Below are 18,708 nucleotides of genomic sequence, written 5' to 3'. Positions count from 1 at the left end.
CAAAAATGAGGATTTATGTCTACTATAATTTGTCTTTCTTTTAAAGTCATCTAGTCTTCTTGCTTGAGTAGTAGTGACGTAAGATTCCTTTTATATATGATTTTATGTCAACAGAACAGATCATACCATTGCTTTAATATACTCTTAAAAGTATAAAAGTAAAATACCTTTAAGGAGAAATATCAGAACAATTAGCAAAAAATGACTTAATTTATGAAAGGACTTAATGTTTTCTATTGAAACTATTCTAAATATATTATTATATTTAAACTATAATAAAGTTAACATATCTCTTCTAATTCAGTGGAAGATCTTTTACTTTTTATTGTTAACTAATACATTTTTATTTGTGTCCTAGAGATAACTAAAAATTTATATTAATAATTTTTAAATGATCAAATTATGCCGCAATGTTAAGTAAAACTTTAATATTTTCTATAATGGTGATAACAATGGTGAGAGCAATTAAAATCGTATGTTATAGTTAACCACCTTATCACTGGTGGTCAACTATAATATATGGTTTTAATTGTTTTTTCGAAAGTTATTTTAGTTATCTTCAGATTTTACGGAAGTATTGATGTCAAAGTTAGTAAAATGAAGTTTTTTAATTTGTTTTAAGGGTTTTAGTACCAACAGAGCAACGAGTAAAGCTGTGGGCAATATCTCTTGAAGACTTGCTAAATGATCCTACCGGCATTAAAGAATTTGAGCGATATCTACAAACAGAATATAGTCATGAGAATATTCTGTTTTGGAAAGCAGTGCAGTCTCTAAGACGTGGTGGTAAGACAGATATCGAGAAAAAAGTTCAAGCAATTTACAAGTAATTTTGTGCACTTTCTTTCTTTTAAATGTTATATTTGTGGCTGTAATTGGTCAGAAAAAATTATTTGTTTTCATCTGCTTTATTTTGAAATTAGGTTTTATGTATTCTGAATTTTATGTTATTGTTTGTGATATGAAGCAAAAGTATTGAGAGCAGGTTGACAGCTTTTTGTCTCACTAAGTCCTTAATGCATGCTTTTTATTTAAATTTTTTTTTTTGATTTAGGTTTAATGTAATTTTAAAATTTCTAGTAGTTAGAAAAACTTTTTAGTTACTACTTATAAATGTTTTGAAGACTATGGCAGTTTGGTGTGAACAGACTGGCCATTTACTTTGAAAATTTGAATTCTCTGGGATTTTGGAAATGTTACTACATTTAAAAACCTAGAATTTTTGGGGACAATTCACTATAAACTCTCAAAATTCTTTTTTTTTTTTAAATATATTTTTCGAGTATTCTTTCCACATATTCAATATCCATAGCTCTTAGAGTTATTATTATTTTTTTTTTAGAAATTTTTGCATTTAAAGTGATTACAAGTTATATGCTTTAATGTTTGATTTTTATTTTGATAAATTTTATTTAAAATTGTGACTGTCACAACATGTAAATTGAACTTCACATATAAGATATAAAAGTATTTATGATTTTTAGAAGTGCTTTCGAAATGAATAAAAACTTTTGTGCTTACAATGGTCATTCTATTACAGCTAGGAAAAATTGACCTCATATTTAAAAATTGCTAAATTATTCATGAACTGGTATTTTAATGAATAAATTAGCACCTTTTTTGTGTTTGTTGTTTTGATTTTCTTTTTAGGAATAATTTATTTTTAAATTGAATTTCTTTAAATTCTCCAGTTATAAATTTCAAACAATATATACTTAATTTTTTTTTAAATACTAACTGTTGTAAAACTTTTACCTGAATTTAATTTAGCATCTATAATCTTTTAATAAATTTAATTACATGTTTCTCAAATTTTACCATGAGAAATGAAGAAGTTTGATTTTGTCTCGAATGTGGTCATCCTTGGTATGACATGTCTACTTTTTGATAAAATATTTGTATTGAAAGATGATGCATTTTTTTAAAAATCAAATTCCAAAATTTAGCTAAATATTTTGTTTAATCTTTCATTAAAGCTTATAGTAAAGTTATAAAAAACTCATCATTTATATTTCTTTCTAGAAATGCTTTACAGTTTGCTCAACTGAAGCATTTTACTGTGCAACATTCTGTGAATCAGAAACTCTCTTAAGATAGTGTATTTTTTTCAGAAGCAAAATTTAAAAAAAGAAATTGTTAATAATTTAAAATGGAACAACAAAAATCAGAATTGAAAGAAAATGCAGTGTTAATAAAATTTTGTTCACCTTCTTACACAACATCTTGTTACAAAATATTGTTGTGCCACAATTTGAGATTCAAAAAGTTGTTTTAGCAAATAATTAAGAAAATTAAAATTAAATGAAGGGAAATGATTATGAAAATTTATAAAATTGTTTTCTTTAGAAATTGTGTTCAATTTCTTATGATAAAAAAAATATGAATTTTTGTCGTGTGAAATTCGTTATAAAAAATTGGAATCTAAAGTATTCTTATACTTTTGAAGTATATAGAAACATCATTTTTTGTTTCTTGTTCATAAAAAAACCCTAATTAAAAATAAAATCATTCATTAATGAGATTATTTCATATTTAAGAATTTAAAAAAGGCAGGTAACTAAGTTATATAGGCATTTGTTTCAGGGGGAAAAAATCATCAATTTTGATTGAGAAGGTAAAGTTAATTAGTTAAGAAAAGTCAAAGTAAAGTTTTTAGATTAGTCTATTTTTTATGACTTGTCTGTGAAGTTCTAAGCTATGATAAAACATTTATGGTACATTTGAAAGTTCAATCTAGTTTAGGACACTGCAATATGTCAATGCTCTAAATTATTATGCAGTTTATATTACCTCAAAGGATTTGTAGATTGTAATTTGAAACACTATGCTTATACAAAAGCATGTTACATGTTCATCACTTTGTTTTAATATGCTTTTAGTTTGCAACACCGTGCAATTATACGAGTTTAAAATAACCAGCCCAACGAATTTTGACATTATCTTTTGTTTGACTTGTGCTAACATCTATGTTTTGTGCATTTATCTAAATGTTTTTATGCAAATCAAGGAGCACATCACATGAAAACATGTAGTGATATTTGTTTTATTTAACTTTTGAATATTGTTTTTACCAACACTACTCTGCAAATTTCACAAGATTTCTTCTCAATACCAGACTACCATGCTAACGAAGAGAAGTCACTTGAAATAGTGACATGGAGTTAGCTGTGTCACTTTGGTTTGGTTTTGGAGAACATAATTTATTTAATTCTCTCACTGTAGAAATGGTTTTATTCTCAATTCCATGGTAATTCATACCTTTTACTTTCACTTAAGAGAGTCATAGCGAAAATTGGCCAGTACTTGATGCTTTTAAAAAGATAAATTGTTTTTCTACAACTGGCTAATTAATGTTATAATTTTCAGTATTAGATATCCCAAATTCAATTACCTATTTTGTTTTTAAACTATTTTACAAACTTGATTATTATAATATGTACTTTATATTTTTACCCCTTAATGCATAGACACACTCCTTTCTGTTTATTTTTCATTTCCTCGAAATATCTGCACATTTTATTTTTAAAGTTATTTCCATTTGTGCTGAAATTGCTTTTCATACTCTAAAGAGACATTGATAAATTGAAATAGCTTTTAAAGAAATATGTAAGTTTCTATGGGGCTAATTCATAGATTCAACAAATAATTTATACTCTAAGTCAGCGTTTCCCAAAGAATGGTATGTTTAATGTACCCTGCTAAGCAGTTTAGGAAACAGTTTAGCAGGGGTACGCATTCTTATGCAAAATATCTTGCAACAAAAGAAAATTTCAAAACATTTATCTAAAAACAAAGCTAACCATCAAAATTTACGATTACATATTTTTCTATTGGCTATTTTTTGCAGAGTTAACAGTTAATAATTAATGGTGTCAGCAGCCAGTTGTGATTTTTAACTTTTGTGAAATTTTTTATACTAAAAAAATAAATTTTTTTTTTTATCAGTGGTACACAGCGTTGAGAAAAATTTAGAAAGAGTACACAAAAGTCATAAGTTTGGGAAACACTGCTTTAAGCGAACGATTTAAGCCAAACTGCTTACATAAGAATAATATATTGTTTGGACGAGAAATGCATTGTACTGACGAGATAAATCGTAACAATAAAACATTATCGCTAAGTTCTAGTCATTTATTTTTTTAAAGAAAAATATGTTAGGCAATATTTTAAAGCTAAGTAGTCTTAAATATTGTTCAGGAAGTTTCATAAAAGCCAGTTTTAATGCATCCGTTAAAAGAGAAAACGAGAAGGAAATTGTAAATGTGTCTGCTTGATAAAAGAATTACAGTTAAATTTATAAAGCATTATTGTTAACATCCTCAAACTAAAAAGAGAAACTTTTTCAACTGATATTAGCTAATTTTTAAATATTACTTGAACCATAATGCTTTAGCCCAGCATTTTAAAAAAGAATTTCTTAATTAAAAAATATTAAAGTACTAAATGACAAGAATACAAAAAGAAAGATATCTAAATTATGAATAAAAATAAGAAATTAATGCTTGTATGTTTTCTTATATATATTTTCTATGTTTTATATGTTTCTCTTTGTATATGTTTATATATATATATATATTGTAGCATATCAAGTTATATTAAAGAACTGTTCAGTTTTTTTTTATAAAAAACTTTTATTTACAAACAACACAAACAGTAACAAATATGAATTACCCCGTAACGGGATAGTGAAAAGATCATAAAACAGCAAGAAAAACACGTAACGGGATATAAGGAAACTCACACGTAGCGGGATAGATAAAATATTATAAAACAACTAGATAAAGTGCCCGTAACGGAATATATGAAAACTCAAATTCCACACAAAACTAATTCTAAAAAATCAGCAACTTTCTGGTGTTCTAATTTTATCGTCTGCTTTAATTATTTAAATTTATCTTTTCATGCGTTTATTTTATTTATGCTTTTGCCAGCCCGTTAGTTTTTAATATTTTTACTTCTATTCATGCTTTTGCAAACCAATTATCTTTCTTATATTTTTAGACTTTATACTACCTAAAACACTTTTTCATTATAATACATAGCTTTAAATGCATAGCAACCATTCTGAAGCAAATGATTGAAATTTAAAGACTAAATGAAAAAGAGAATTTGAAGAATACTTTTAAGATTAAAACAAAGTTTCAATTACCAAACCATAATTTTAATTTAAAATTGTGATTTTTTTCTTGGTTTTCTTGGTTTCTTGATTTTTAAAATGACAAAATAAATACAACAGATTGTATTTATAAATCTAGTCATTCATCAAAAAATAAATAAATATTTAATCTATATATTTTTACATTAAAATATTCATTTTTTATTCTATACCAAAATAGATAAGTTGAGCTAAATTTTTTTACAAGAATTTGTGTACTCATTTAAATTTTTTTTTCCTCAAAATTTCCTTATAGAAAATCTGATAATGTCAAAGATATTGTAAACATATTATGAGAAAAAAATACTTAAAACTTTAATCTGTACTTTCAATATCAAGAATCAAAAGANCTTTCAAGAAGCATTTGTAAAATGGGCAAACATGAAAGAAAGGAAGATTGTTAATTATAAACCAAAATGTTTTGATAAATAATAAATGTGTTTTTTTTTGTTATAGGTATTCTTTTTGATATTCTTGTACATTAAGCTATTCTTTGTCAGATAACTTACAGTACTTGTTTGATATAAAGTAATTTTATAAGCCTAATGGCATTTTAGCATTTTGCTAAAACTTTTTTTCGGATTTTAGCTTTTTTGCTAATGAATTTTTAGACTCAGCTTAAACCCTGTCCTGGGTAGTACATGTTTACTTTTTGATAAAATATTTGTATTGAAAGATGATGCATTTTTTAAAAATCAAATTCCAAAATTTAGCTGAAGTATTTTACTGTGCAACATTCTGTGATTCAGAAACTCTCTTAAGATAGTGTATTTTTTTTGGAACCAAAATTTAAAAAAAGAAATTGTTAATAATTTGAAATAGAACAACAAAAATCAGAATTGAAAGAAAATGCAGTGATAATAGAATTTTGTTCACTTTCTTACACAACGTCTTGTTGCAAAATATTGTTGTGACACAATTTGAGATTCAAAAAGTTGTTTTAGCAAACAATTAAGAAAAACTAAAAATAAATGAAAGGAAATGATTATGAAAATTTATAAAATTGTTTTCTCTAGAAATTGTGTCCAATTTCTTATGATAAAAAAAAAAGAATTTCTGTTGTGACAAATAATTTTTAATAACTTGTATTAATGCACAAATACATTCTGTATGCAAATAATTACAGTTGAACAAGTTGTACTGTAGTGTGTAGATGTGCCAAATTTTAAATTCTAATTATTTTTGCATATTCGTTATAAAAAATTAGAATCTAAAGTATTCTTATACTTCTGAAGTATACAGAAACATAATATTCTGTTTCTTGTTCGTAAAAAACCCCTAATTAAAAAATTAAATTATTTGTTAATGAGATTGTTTCATGTTTAAGCATTTAAAAAGGCAGGTAACTAAGTTTTATAAGCATTTCTTCAAAGTGTAACATTTATATAAGTTGGAATCAAGCATCTGTATCAGAGGGAAAAATCGACAATTTTGATTGGGAAGGTAAATTTAATTAGTTAAGAAAAGTTAAAGTTATTTTTTGTGACTTGTCTGTGAAGTTCTAAGCTGTGATATAACATTTATGTTACACTTGAAAGTTCAATTTAATTTAGGACACTGCAATATGTCAATGCTCTAAATTATTATGCAGTTTATTTTACCTCAAAGGATTTGTAGATTATAATTTGAAACTCTATGCTGATACAGAAACACATTACATGCTCATCACTTTGTTTTAATATGCTTTTAGTTTGCAACGCCGTGAAATTTTTCAAGTTTAAAATATCCAGCCCAATGAGTTTACATTATCTTTTGCTTGACTTGTGCTAACATCTATGTTTTGTGCATTTATCTAAATGTTTTTATGTAAATCAAGGAGCACATCACATGAAAACATGTAATGATATTTGTTTTATTTAACTTTTGAATATTGTTTTTACCAACACTTCTCTGCAAATTTCACAAGATTTCTTCTCAATACCAGACTAGCATGCTAACGAAGATAAGTCACTTGGAATAGGGACATGGAGTTAGCTGTGTCACTTTGGTTTGGTTTTGGAGAACATAATTTATTTAATATTTCCACAGTAGGTTTTACTTTCGTTTCCATGGCAATAGGTTATCTGTTACTTTCACTTAAGAGAGTTATAGCGAAAATTGGCCAGTACTTAATGCATTTAAAAAGATAAATTGTCTTTCTACAACTGGCTAATTAATGTTATAATTTTCAGTATTAGATATCCCAAATTCAATTATACTGTTTTTAAACTATTTTACAAACTTGATTATTATGGTATGTGCTTTATGTTCAGGGGTCTGTTTAGAAGAAATTTGGGTCCGTTAACAAAATAATTTATCTTTTAAATAATTTATCTTTTCCTTCACAAAATAATTTATCTTTTAATAAAGATAAACAAATTTGTGAAGGGTCCGATTAAGTTTTGTTTATCGAATAAACCCTTCAACGGAAAGGGGGGAAAGAAAGACAAACGTAAACAAACTATTTAAGTTTTGTCTTCGTCAGACGCTTCTTCCTTTATTCGTCCGAAATGAATATTCTGTTTTCAGCAGTATAGGCTAAATACCAAGTATTTGTATGTTGCATCTCTAATTTAGTAGCAGCAATTGCTGTTTATTTCTTGAAATTTAATTTTTTTATTATAATTTTACAGTGTTGAGCATAATCTTGTATGTCTTTACAATTTAAAAACACTTTGAAAAAGTTTTTTGCAATAACAGGACCCTATTTGCACAAATTCACGAAAGCAGGACCCTGGTTGAAAGAATGTGAAATAACGTTTATTTTATATTCACATATTACGAGTAATTTTTTTCACAATTTTACAAAAACGGACCTTTTACAAAATGTCTGGACAGACCCCTGATATTTTTACTCTTTTATGCATATACATACTCCTTATTATTTCTTTTTCATTTCCTCGGAATATCTGCACATTTTATTTTTAAAGTTGTTTCCATTTGTGTAAGAAATTGCTTTTCATACTTCAAATAGACATTGATAAATTGAAATGGCTTTTAAAGAAATATGTAAGTTGCTATGGGGTTAATCCATAGATTAAATAAATAGTTTATACTCTAAAGTGACACAGATAAATCTCTTTGCCGTGAAATTCCATAACTATCGAAGTAGTTTATTTAAAAAAAAATATGTAAGTTGCAATGGACTTCATTCATGGATTAAACAAATATCGATTTCTGTGTTTATAAATTAATTGTTGTTGATTTTCACTTTCAAAGAAATTTTGAATTCGTAAAGTAAATAAATATTTTCATTAATTTCTTTTATTTATTCAATTCTAGTGAATTCCTTTGTCCCAATGCTCCCTGTGAAGTAAATCTTGATAGTAGCACAATAGAAAGTGTGCAAGAAGCTATGAAAAAACCAACTCGATACACGTTTGATTCTGCACTGCTTCATGTTTATTCCCTTATGGAAAAAGATACCTACCCGAGGTTTCTTCGATCTGAACATTACAGAAATTTACTCCTTAATTCTTTACATCCATCTCATAAGAAGAAGTAAGTCGTTTTGTGATAGTTTTGTACAGCAATTGATTTTATAAAGAAATTTAATTATAGAAAGTAGTTATATTTTGTGATAAGATTTGTAATTTTAATACAAATGCTACCAATTTTCTTAAAAAAGAATTGTTTCAAATGTTCTCCATGTTATTGCTCAAATTTCTTGCTATTCCAAGGTGGTTTTAAGAGTTGTAACAGAAGGAGCTGTAAATTTCATTAAAAATTATAAGCAAGCTTTCGGTCAATATTGTAAGATATTTTTGTTTTGAATTAATTGTTTATCATGAAAGGTTAATTGGTATCTTTTTCAGTTTGAATTTGTAATTTTTATTGAAAAATATTAACAAACATTTGGTCAATATTATAAGCTATGTTTTTCTTTAAAACGTTGTTTAACATGTAAGCTTAAGCTGGCATTTTTCGTCATCTTAATTTAGCTTACATGGTAAATACAGTAGTTATGTATAAATGTTAATTATACAAAAAAGAGGATATTAAATTAAAAGAACTGAAAACAGGAAACAAATATTACTAGGACTCAATTTGAATTAGTGTTAATTATGAAAAAACATTCTCCTTATGATTTTTTTGTGTATTATTTATGACTTTTTTGCATGAAGGGTATTCTGTACATAACTTTTTATGCTGATCTACAAGAAAGAGTATGGCAATAATCATATAACTCTCTAATTTGCATAAATATTTTTAAAAAACTTGTTGAACTTAAGCATTTCTGTCTAACTTAATTGTACTCAAAGTTAAAAATACTTTGGTTTTTAGGTTAAATCTCTTTGCATAGTTTTAAAAAATTCACAATAACAAACATTATTATAATTAAATCTCCATTGATGAGTTTCGAAACAATGAGTTTTAAGTGAACTTAGCAATGAGTTATTGCAAAAATAATACAAATAAAATTTTTTTTCATTAACTTTAGGATGCTTTTTAAGGGGCATTTTTTTTTAGAAACTGCAGTTACTGGGAGTTAAATCCAGATGACCTATTTCACACTACTTTTGTTATTCTTAGTATAGGAAGACATTTACATTTTTCTAGTGTATGTTTCTCAGTTTTGGCTTTCTTTAATTTTGCCTTGATACAATTATATTTTATTTACAACATAATGAAAAATATAGCAGATTGTATGGATTGGATTTGTGATAATTTAGGCAGAAATTAAATTTAATGGAAGATAATACTTCACATAACTGCAGACCATATATATATATATATATATATATATGATGAAAATAAAACACGTCGTTATTCAGAAAAAAGCTTTTTATTTTGTAAAATACTAATAAGCTCGTGCTACAAAAATGAAGATTTAAGTAACATTTTAAGCAAAATAATGAATTTAGAATGATGATTGAAGGACAGGACATGAGACAAATCCCCCACAACCTGCCTGAATATAAGCTAATTCAAAACTAATATTCAATCAACGCTTTCGGGGTATAGAAGAGATTCATTATGGGTATGTAATCAAAGGAGGACATTGCCAAAAGTCAAGTTAATGCAGCCAACCTTTTGATATTTCATGTTAATCTTTAAATTATTCATCTAATGCCTTAAGGCAGAAAAGTTCAGTGGAAATTCAAGTAAACCTAATAATGTATATGCTAATGTTTAATGTAATTGAAAACCAAAAAATGAAAAATATATTTTGATGCTCAGTTGTCATGACTTTGTATAATAATTTAATGAAAAACTCTTTTTAAATTTAATTTGTTTTCTTTTTTGAAAAATATTTATTTTATTATTAGGTTCTTCAATTTTGGAGCTGGTGTTCGTAAAAAAATGGTGAGTGCTACTGGTGCCAAGAGGAGAAATAATCCAAGCCACTTGTCTGGTAGTTCAGTGGACTTGACACATATGAGTCACAGTTTAGAAATGGAAGAACCATCCATGTCTAGTAGGCATTCTCACTCAACCAGTGACCTCCATGACCTTGGTATACCTGGGGAAAACCTAGCCTCCAGCAGGTAAATTCAAAATATATTTTTTCAATACTTTATGTAATTTATATCATAAAGTTTATTGGATTGAGACCAAAAGTTTATTGTAACCATTGACTTATTTATTATTACCATCATGCTTGTCAGGAATTTTAAAATTTGATATTCATTGTTCTAATAAGGTCTTCAATTGAACCAGGAAAGATAGAAATATTGTCAAGCAATGAAACTTATAAAACCATTTTAGTACTTTGTCATCTTTTTATTCTTTATGGTTTGAGAGGCTTGTTTAAGGTATATTAATTAATTTGGGAAAGCGAAAATGAGAGTTGCAAAATTAACCAAAAATGTATAATTTCCCTTATAAACATAGTCTTTTTTGTTGAACCTCAAAATAAAAGAGATTACTATAATTTCTAAGATATAGTCTCACTAGTTAGTGTACTTAAGAGACTGATTGAACATTTGGATGCCTTGCTTTTACTAATTACATTTTTTATTCTCTTATTGGAAAAAAACCCAACAACTTTTAAACTTGTTTACCTAAAGATTCTTAAGGTTTAAAATTTTTTATTTTAATGACCTCGGACACAAGGTGCACAATGTTAAGGGGTGATAACACACAACTGTACAAGCCTAATGCACCATACAACCTATGTTAGGAATTAATTTTTAAAGTATTAGAGAATGAGAATAATTGAATGGAATAAAAACCATGTTCATATTACTAACATTAATTTTGTTGTGGACACATAACGTGTTCAGTGATGCAGGTGGCAATATTAAAAAAAAGCTGTTAGACTGTACCGTTGTATTGCTGCAACCATCTTTGTTATGTAATTTAATTTTTTATGTTTTGATATTTCCCCCCGACTGCACTGTTTTTATTAAAATTGCTTTTAATTTATTTTTATGATGCATTTTGGCTAGCCTCTTTTTTTTTCTTAGTTGGTCCTGGACGTTTATCAGTGTTAATGAAATATGTTCTTAGCTACCTATTTTTGTGGCATTTTTTATATCTGTCATCATTGTGTGAAATTAGTTAATGAGAGTGAAGGCTGTGATGGAGAAACAGAAATAGACAATTCTTGTCTTAAAAGGGAGATAAAAGCAATTAAGTTTAACCAGAGCAGTGCAGCCTTGGAAAAGGACCAAACCATAGGAAAATTAAACAAATTGCATGACAAAGATGGTTGTACCAAGAGTGCTTTTCAGTCAAACATGTTTCAGCTGGAAGATCCTATCAGCAGTTACCACAGTAAATTACCAGTTTTATGTAGGATAAAATGTATAAAAGGAGTATAAGAATAAAAGTCATAGCAAGAAACATTTTGAAGTGAATGATCAATCCGCCTTCATTGGTGGTTTTTTGCAAAATATTGCAGAAAACCACCTGCTCGTTAAGAGAAGCACTCTTGCGGTTCAAATATTAGTTAAAAATATATTTTGTGTTTGAATATGGGTTCTATAGTGTATCCCAACTAAAAGCGACCTTAATTTTTTACCATAACTAGAGGCATAACTTATGTATATTTTAAGAAAGTTTATATCTAAAGACATATTTATAAGAGTTTTTTACTTTCTGAACCACCTGGACAGGAAAAAAAACATAAAATAAGTAAAAGTGGAAGGAAAAAGATGTCCTATCGAAATAAAATCACTTCTGGTTATAGCTAATATGTTTGCCATGTTTATTGAATGAGTAGAAATACATGATTTGTACCATTTACCAAATCTAGGAGGACATTAGCATCAATATTATCCAAGGCTTCAAGGATGGTAGCCTTCTATTCTGCCACAAATTAATGCTACTTTTTGGTATATTCAGTCTTACTGAGAATAACACTCACATTTTCATGGGGATATAGATCAGGTAAAAGGGCAAGCCATTGATAACGTGCAACTTGTTATTCAAAACTAAAATTCTGTGAAGATTTTGCAAAGTAAAAAACCGACTTAAGCCACCAGTTTTCTCTGCAAAGAGCAATAAAGGGATTTCTAGAATTTTCCAATTCCCAGCATCCTTTATACAGCCCGAAGGAAAGGCTAGGTTATTTTTTTTGCCATGTCTGAAGCCTTCCAACACAAAAACTGAGCTAACATCTTGTTATATAATTGAGAAAACAATCCTCTTTTTTCATGCCATTGTAATAGCACACAAAACTGTCTGAGTCATTTAAATTTTTTCTATTATTTTAATTTTTTTAATTTTTTCTATAGAATGAAACCGCAAATGAGAAATTCTTCTCCAAATGGACAGTAACATGGAGGTTTATAAATACTATGAAAAGACTTCAGTTAAGGTGGTAAACTTAAAGTAGCATTTTCCCCAGGCCGCATGAAGGCTATTGATTACCAAAAAATTCTAGAAGTTTATTTACTGGCATTAAAAGTGAGACTTGTTGACTCAAGTCCGGTTTTCTTACGAGAGAATGCCTTCATTCATGTTGCCAAATCATTAGAGTGCCTTTGTATAATAAGGTGCTTGTCATGAATGATTTGTCTTCTCTCATGACTGCAGTCCCCAAGAAAATGTGAAGTGTTATCCCCACTAAGATTGTATACACAAAAAATAATAGCTTCAGAGTGTGGCAGAATTGAAGACTACCATCATTGAGCCTTGACATAATATCGATGCGAGCGGTGGTGGCTCCGGATATAGAGCGTTCATCTTCCAATGAGGTGAACCAGATTCGAATCCTAAGGATGGCTGGTCAATACGAATTCAGCCCCCAATTCACATCGACCACAGTGCTGATGTAAAGCATCCTCAGTGGTAGACGAATTATGGGTTACAGTCCCCTTAGAGGCTAACCGTGAGAGGTTTTCATGGTTTTCCTCACCATGTAACACAAATGTGGGTTAGATCCATCGAAAAGTCTGCCACCAAGGCAAAATTTCTCTCAATACTTGATCCAGCAGTTCCTTTGTCTTCTCGATTGGGTTCAAAATTACAATGTTACGAAGTTGAACTTTAATAGTTGTAAGACCAAAATTGGATTGACTGTTCAACAATGGTTATGAATTACAAAATAAAATAATAATGATGTGATTGTCCTGGGATTCGTAAACGGTGTGCAACGTCACATATTTGAATTCCTTTTGGCTATAAGAAGTGGCTTATTTTGATGAGAGACTTTTTTACTTAGTCAATGTTTTTCTTCTGTCTAGGTTCTGTCAGGAAGTGAGTTATTCCTCATAAAAATTTATTTAAATATAGTTCATAATATATTGTTATATATATATTTGGTTCTCTTTAGTTTTCTTTGCCTTTAGTTATAGAACTAAATAAAGGTAGCTTTATTTAGTTGTGACACACTGTATTACTAGTTTGTTCTAATACGCCCTAACGTATGCATTATGAGTTCAGATACACCATGTCTAATTTAAAATATTGTCAGGCTATCAAGAATTATTTAGTTATTTAAAACCAATGTGACTAAATTTTATAAATTTGTATTTAAATAAATTATTAAAGACATTCATTGTACATAGAGAAAAAATGCTATTTAATGATAATTGTTTTTAGAATTTTAGCATTTTGTTAAAATTGATCAGACTTTATATCAAATGCTGTTTAAATCAATGATAGAATTGAAGTATTTGGCATTATGTGAGTTTAAATAAAAGCTTCTCTTTGATTGATCCATGTTTTGTCATTAAAAATTCTACAGAACTTCTCCTGTAAATTCATATTGGCTCTCTGTTGAGTTTTTAATTTAAATATAGTTCAGAGATTAACTTACCTTGAAATTCATATGATACAGAATTCCTGAGTATCATTTATTCTTGCTTTTTAATTCTCTCTCCAATTCTATTATTTTCATCTATATTATTTACGATCCAATTCTATTATTTTCTAATGAAGTTAATATTGTGTATTTGGCTCTGTAAGAAAAATGAATGAAATAATTGAAAAAAGAATAAATGTGGATCATTAATTGGTAAGTACTGGGCCCTGTGTACTTTTCCATGCTAAATTGAATGAGACTAAAAACAAATCGATAGGACTAAAAGTTTAAAAGTTATAAGAATTTAAAAAACTGCAATTAAGTATTTTTATGCATCAAATCTTTATTACTCCAAAACTATTAGCTAGATCATATTACTTTTGATTTTATTGAACTTCATGTTATAAAATTCATAAAACACAATGTCTTTCTTGCTTAGAGAGCAATTCCAGTGGCAGTAACTACAAAAATTAGTATATGAAGGAGGGCAATCAAATATTTAAGCTCTCTTTATTGTTAATTTATTTTTTTCAGTACTCATTTATATATCTGAAACTTTTTTCAGGTAAGTAAATATAAAATAAATTTTTTCAAAGATAGTACCATACAAAAAAGAATATTTCTTATTAACATAAAAATTTTTTTGAGTTATAAATTATACACATTTTAAACCACCAAAATCGGTTGAATAGTTTCTGAGTTATAAAATTTCAGAAAAGTTATATATTTAAGTTTTATAACTCTAGAAAGAGAGCGAGAGAAAGAGATAGTTATAAAACTTAAAAACACAACTTTTTTAAAATTTTATAACTCAGAAACTGTTCGGCCATTTTTGTTCAAATTTGTATTTTGATATCCAATATTTGTATATTTTAGAATTGTAAAAATTTTTTGTGCATGTGTTATTATCTTTCAGAAAATTAATTTTATAAATTATGTGTAAAAAATTTTCAGGGATATCAATAAGTACTCAAAAAGTGAAATTAACATTAAAAAGAGCTGAAACAGTTTGGGTTGAAGCTACCCTCTTGCCTTTCTATATGAACCAGAATGCAGCCACAGTGCATATTTTGATGGTGAAAAAAGGAAAATGAATGTCTTGGTTTTCATACATAAATGCAATTTTAGTACTTATAATTAATTCCAAGTAGATCCGACTAATAATTTAGAAGTTATAAATGTTTCATGATCGAAAAGTAAAACTTTTATGCATTTGACAATGCTGTGTGCATGCTAAAACAAGTAAGGCCTGATTTTTTATACAACAGTTTTCCTTTCTTTTTTATCATCAAAATACGCACCATGGCTGCATTCTGGTTAGTAGTAAGGTAGGAGGTTTGTTTCAACCCCAAATGTTTCTCTTCTTTTAGTGTTAATTTCACTTTTTGAGTACTTATTGATGTCCTTGAAACTTTTTAACAGATAATTATAAAATTCATTTACTCAAAGATAATAACACACACAAAATTTTTTTTTATGTACAGTCAACATTTTTTGAATTTTAAAATATACAAATATTGAATGCCCAAATACAAATGTGGACAAAAATGGCCAAATAGTTTCTGAGTTATAAAATTTAAGAAAACATTGGGTTTTTAAATTTTATTACTCTCTCTCTTTCTCTCTATAGTTATAAAATTTAAAATTAAAACTTTTCTGAAATTTTATAACTAAAAAAAAATTTCTTTTTTTTTTGTATGGTACTTACTATCTTTGAATAGATTAATTTTATAATTACTTACCTGAAAAAAGTTTCAGATATATGAATGAGTACTCATAAAGTGAAATAAACTATAAAGGGAGCTTAAACATTTGATAGCCCTTCTACATAAACTGTATAGACCATATTTTTTATATATACACGCACACATTATTTTTGAAATTTCGTAATTAAGGTTTTCTTGTATGTGGCTGAAGCAAAAATTTTTTTCTTATAATCTTTTAAATAAGTTAGTTTATCATAATAACCATTTTCTAGTATTATAAATGAAAAAAATGATTTTTAAGGTTCATTGTCCCATTAAATTTTTGGTTTATAAGTATTACTTTAGATTACACTCTATAACTATAGACTAATTGTTTAAAAATAATAATAAACTACTGTATGACTGTTAATTAACTTATGAGGAACTAAAACTTTTAATTCATGTGATAATTTATCAGCAATGTTCCCTTTAAATACTATTATGAGTTAATAAAAGCAGATTACCTTTTATTATGGAGTAATAGTGTTTTCATTCATTTTGCCCATTAGGTTGTCTTCACCCTCAAGTTCTCGTGACAATGTACCGGAGGACAATCCCAATACTCTTCAGGTGCCACGACTTTCTCCTGGTGGGGGAGACACAGAAACGTCTGTAAGTGTGTCCCTTACTGTACCCTGCCGCCCTACAAGTGTTGTTGCACCATGGGAAACAGAAGGCTGAACCAATGTTTTATTTTTCTCCCTTTTTCAAGCTTCTTTTTATGTAAACCTTCTGAGCAACCACAGACTCAGTGCCTATAGTTATAATTGAACTATGCCTAAAAATTGTGAGCAAAGAATTTACTGGGCTCGCGAGAATGTTTTTCGCGATATTTGATCAAAATTTGTTCAGTTTTAGAACTATTTTATTATAAAGTCCTTTTAAAAATATTTTTAGAATTTTTTTTTTCTGCTGGAGATTTATTGTAACAATATGTTTTGTCAAATACTGTTGACCCTGCTTTAACAAATATTAGTTGTTCCAGTATTAGTTTTTTGATGATATGGGTTATTTGAGTGTGGGTAAAAACTTTATCTGAACCTAATTAATATTCAAGAGTAATTAAAACGAGTATTTATTTTAATTTTAAAGAGTGGACTTTTTAAGAAGAAAAAAAAAATGTAATAGATGCCCAAGTTAGTGTATGCATCCTTATCCACAAATTTTTTTTCTATTGTTGCTCTAAATTAGTATTAATTGCACATGAGAATTGGGTGCTACTTATAAATAAAATAAAACAATTTGATTGAAGCATAAAAAATGGTATGGAAATAGTTTTACTTCTGTATATAAGAACCTTCTTTAGAGTCTTAACACTGATTATTTTAGTCGTTTGTATTTAGACATTCAGATAGGTTCTTGTTCATTATAACTGAAACTATAGTGTGCCCATTTCTGTACCTTTAATTGTGCTTTATTCACATTATTTAACTTTATGCACAGTATTTATTGCTTTATCCGAGGAATCAATTCTATTAAATAGGGAACTTAGAACATTGGGGAGGGGAATAATTTAATTTATGATTAAGGATAGTTTTATTTGTTGGCTGGTTAGGCATGGTCAACAGTACTTTGTAGGTGCCTCTAAACAGTATATTATTTTAAATCTTAAAATCTCACATTATTCTAATGTTTTATAGTAAAGTTTAAAAAGACTTGAAACCTTATTTATTTATTTATTTTAGTCACATTCATTGTTTTATTTTTAGTCATTTGTTGATATGCTGCTATCATGTTATTATTTTAGTTTGTCCATTTCTAGTCATTGTTCATTGCATTAAAAATATTGACCTTTTCACCTCCAATTTTATTTTTATAATTTGTATGTATGTACCTGAGATAATGTCATAGCTTAATGAAAAATCACTTCCGCAAACATGTGAGCTATACTGCACTAACATACAATATCTGGCAGTAGGACACTGCACAATATTTTGTTCTCACATTTTTAACAGCAGTTACATGAAAACAGTTTGAAATAACATAAGGTACATAATTATTTCTTTTATTTCGGTTGTAGGGAACTACAATTAAAAAATAAATAAATAAAAAAAAACTTAGCACTTAATTTAGATTCATAAAAATTTGAAATCATTTGTTAAAATGTTTTACGTTTAAAACCTAATTATGAATAACTTGTGCTGATATTTATTTGTTAAGAAATGAAACAGTGGAGATATTTATTCTATTAAATTGTGTTTGTTTGTATTGTTTGTGATGCACAATATATACGGAATGGAGGTGAAGAGGTTATGAATAAGGGGTCGTTCAAAAAGTGTGTACACAAAAATGGAGAAATTTTAACCCCCTCCCCCCTTTGTACATTACCGTACATAAGGTCTTACCTCCCCCCCTTAGAGTAAGTACATTTCATTAGTATACCCCCCTTTTTCATAAAAATTAAAATAATTATGTTTTAAATAAAATTAAATATTTATTTAAGGAGTGTGTAGGAAAAAGTCAAATTTAAATTTGGTGTATGCTTATAATGTACGTACTTTGTATAATACCTCCCCCCTCCCCATCGTACAAAATGGTACAAATTAGCAAATCCCATCCCCTCTTCGGGATGTACGTACTTTTTGAATGGCCCCTAAGGCATTTCTTTAACATTTATTGTTCATATAGTGAATGTA

At 27.7% G+C, this 18,708-nt stretch overlaps 1 protein-coding gene across 6 annotated transcripts in view; it reads left to right on the top strand.

Moving 5' to 3' along the window:
• The window catches only part of LOC107452726 (regulator of G-protein signaling 7), a 97,730-nt gene extending 79,368 nt beyond the window's left edge, over positions 1 to 18,362 (top strand). For all 6 annotated transcript variants that reach the window (XM_071177685.1, XM_016069294.3, XM_071177684.1 and 3 more), the window contains 4 exons: positions 623 to 826; positions 8,417 to 8,635; positions 10,405 to 10,623; positions 16,582 to 18,362. In XM_071177685.1, coding sequence (XP_071033786.1) covers positions 623 to 826; positions 8,417 to 8,635; positions 10,405 to 10,623; positions 16,582 to 16,753 — 814 coding nt within the window. In that variant the 3' untranslated portion in view covers positions 16,754 to 18,362. The remainder of the gene's footprint in view (positions 1 to 622; positions 827 to 8,416; positions 8,636 to 10,404; positions 10,624 to 16,581) is intronic.
• The last annotated feature ends 346 nt before the right edge of the window (positions 18,363 to 18,708 follow it).

The sequence above is a fragment of the Parasteatoda tepidariorum genome, chromosome 2 (assembly GCF_043381705.1).
Source record: "Parasteatoda tepidariorum isolate YZ-2023 chromosome 2, CAS_Ptep_4.0, whole genome shotgun sequence".
Lineage (NCBI taxonomy): Eukaryota > Metazoa > Arthropoda > Arachnida > Araneae > Theridiidae > Parasteatoda > Parasteatoda tepidariorum.
Note: the sequence above shows the minus strand (reverse complement) of the source record. Positions and strands in the feature narration are given on the sequence as shown.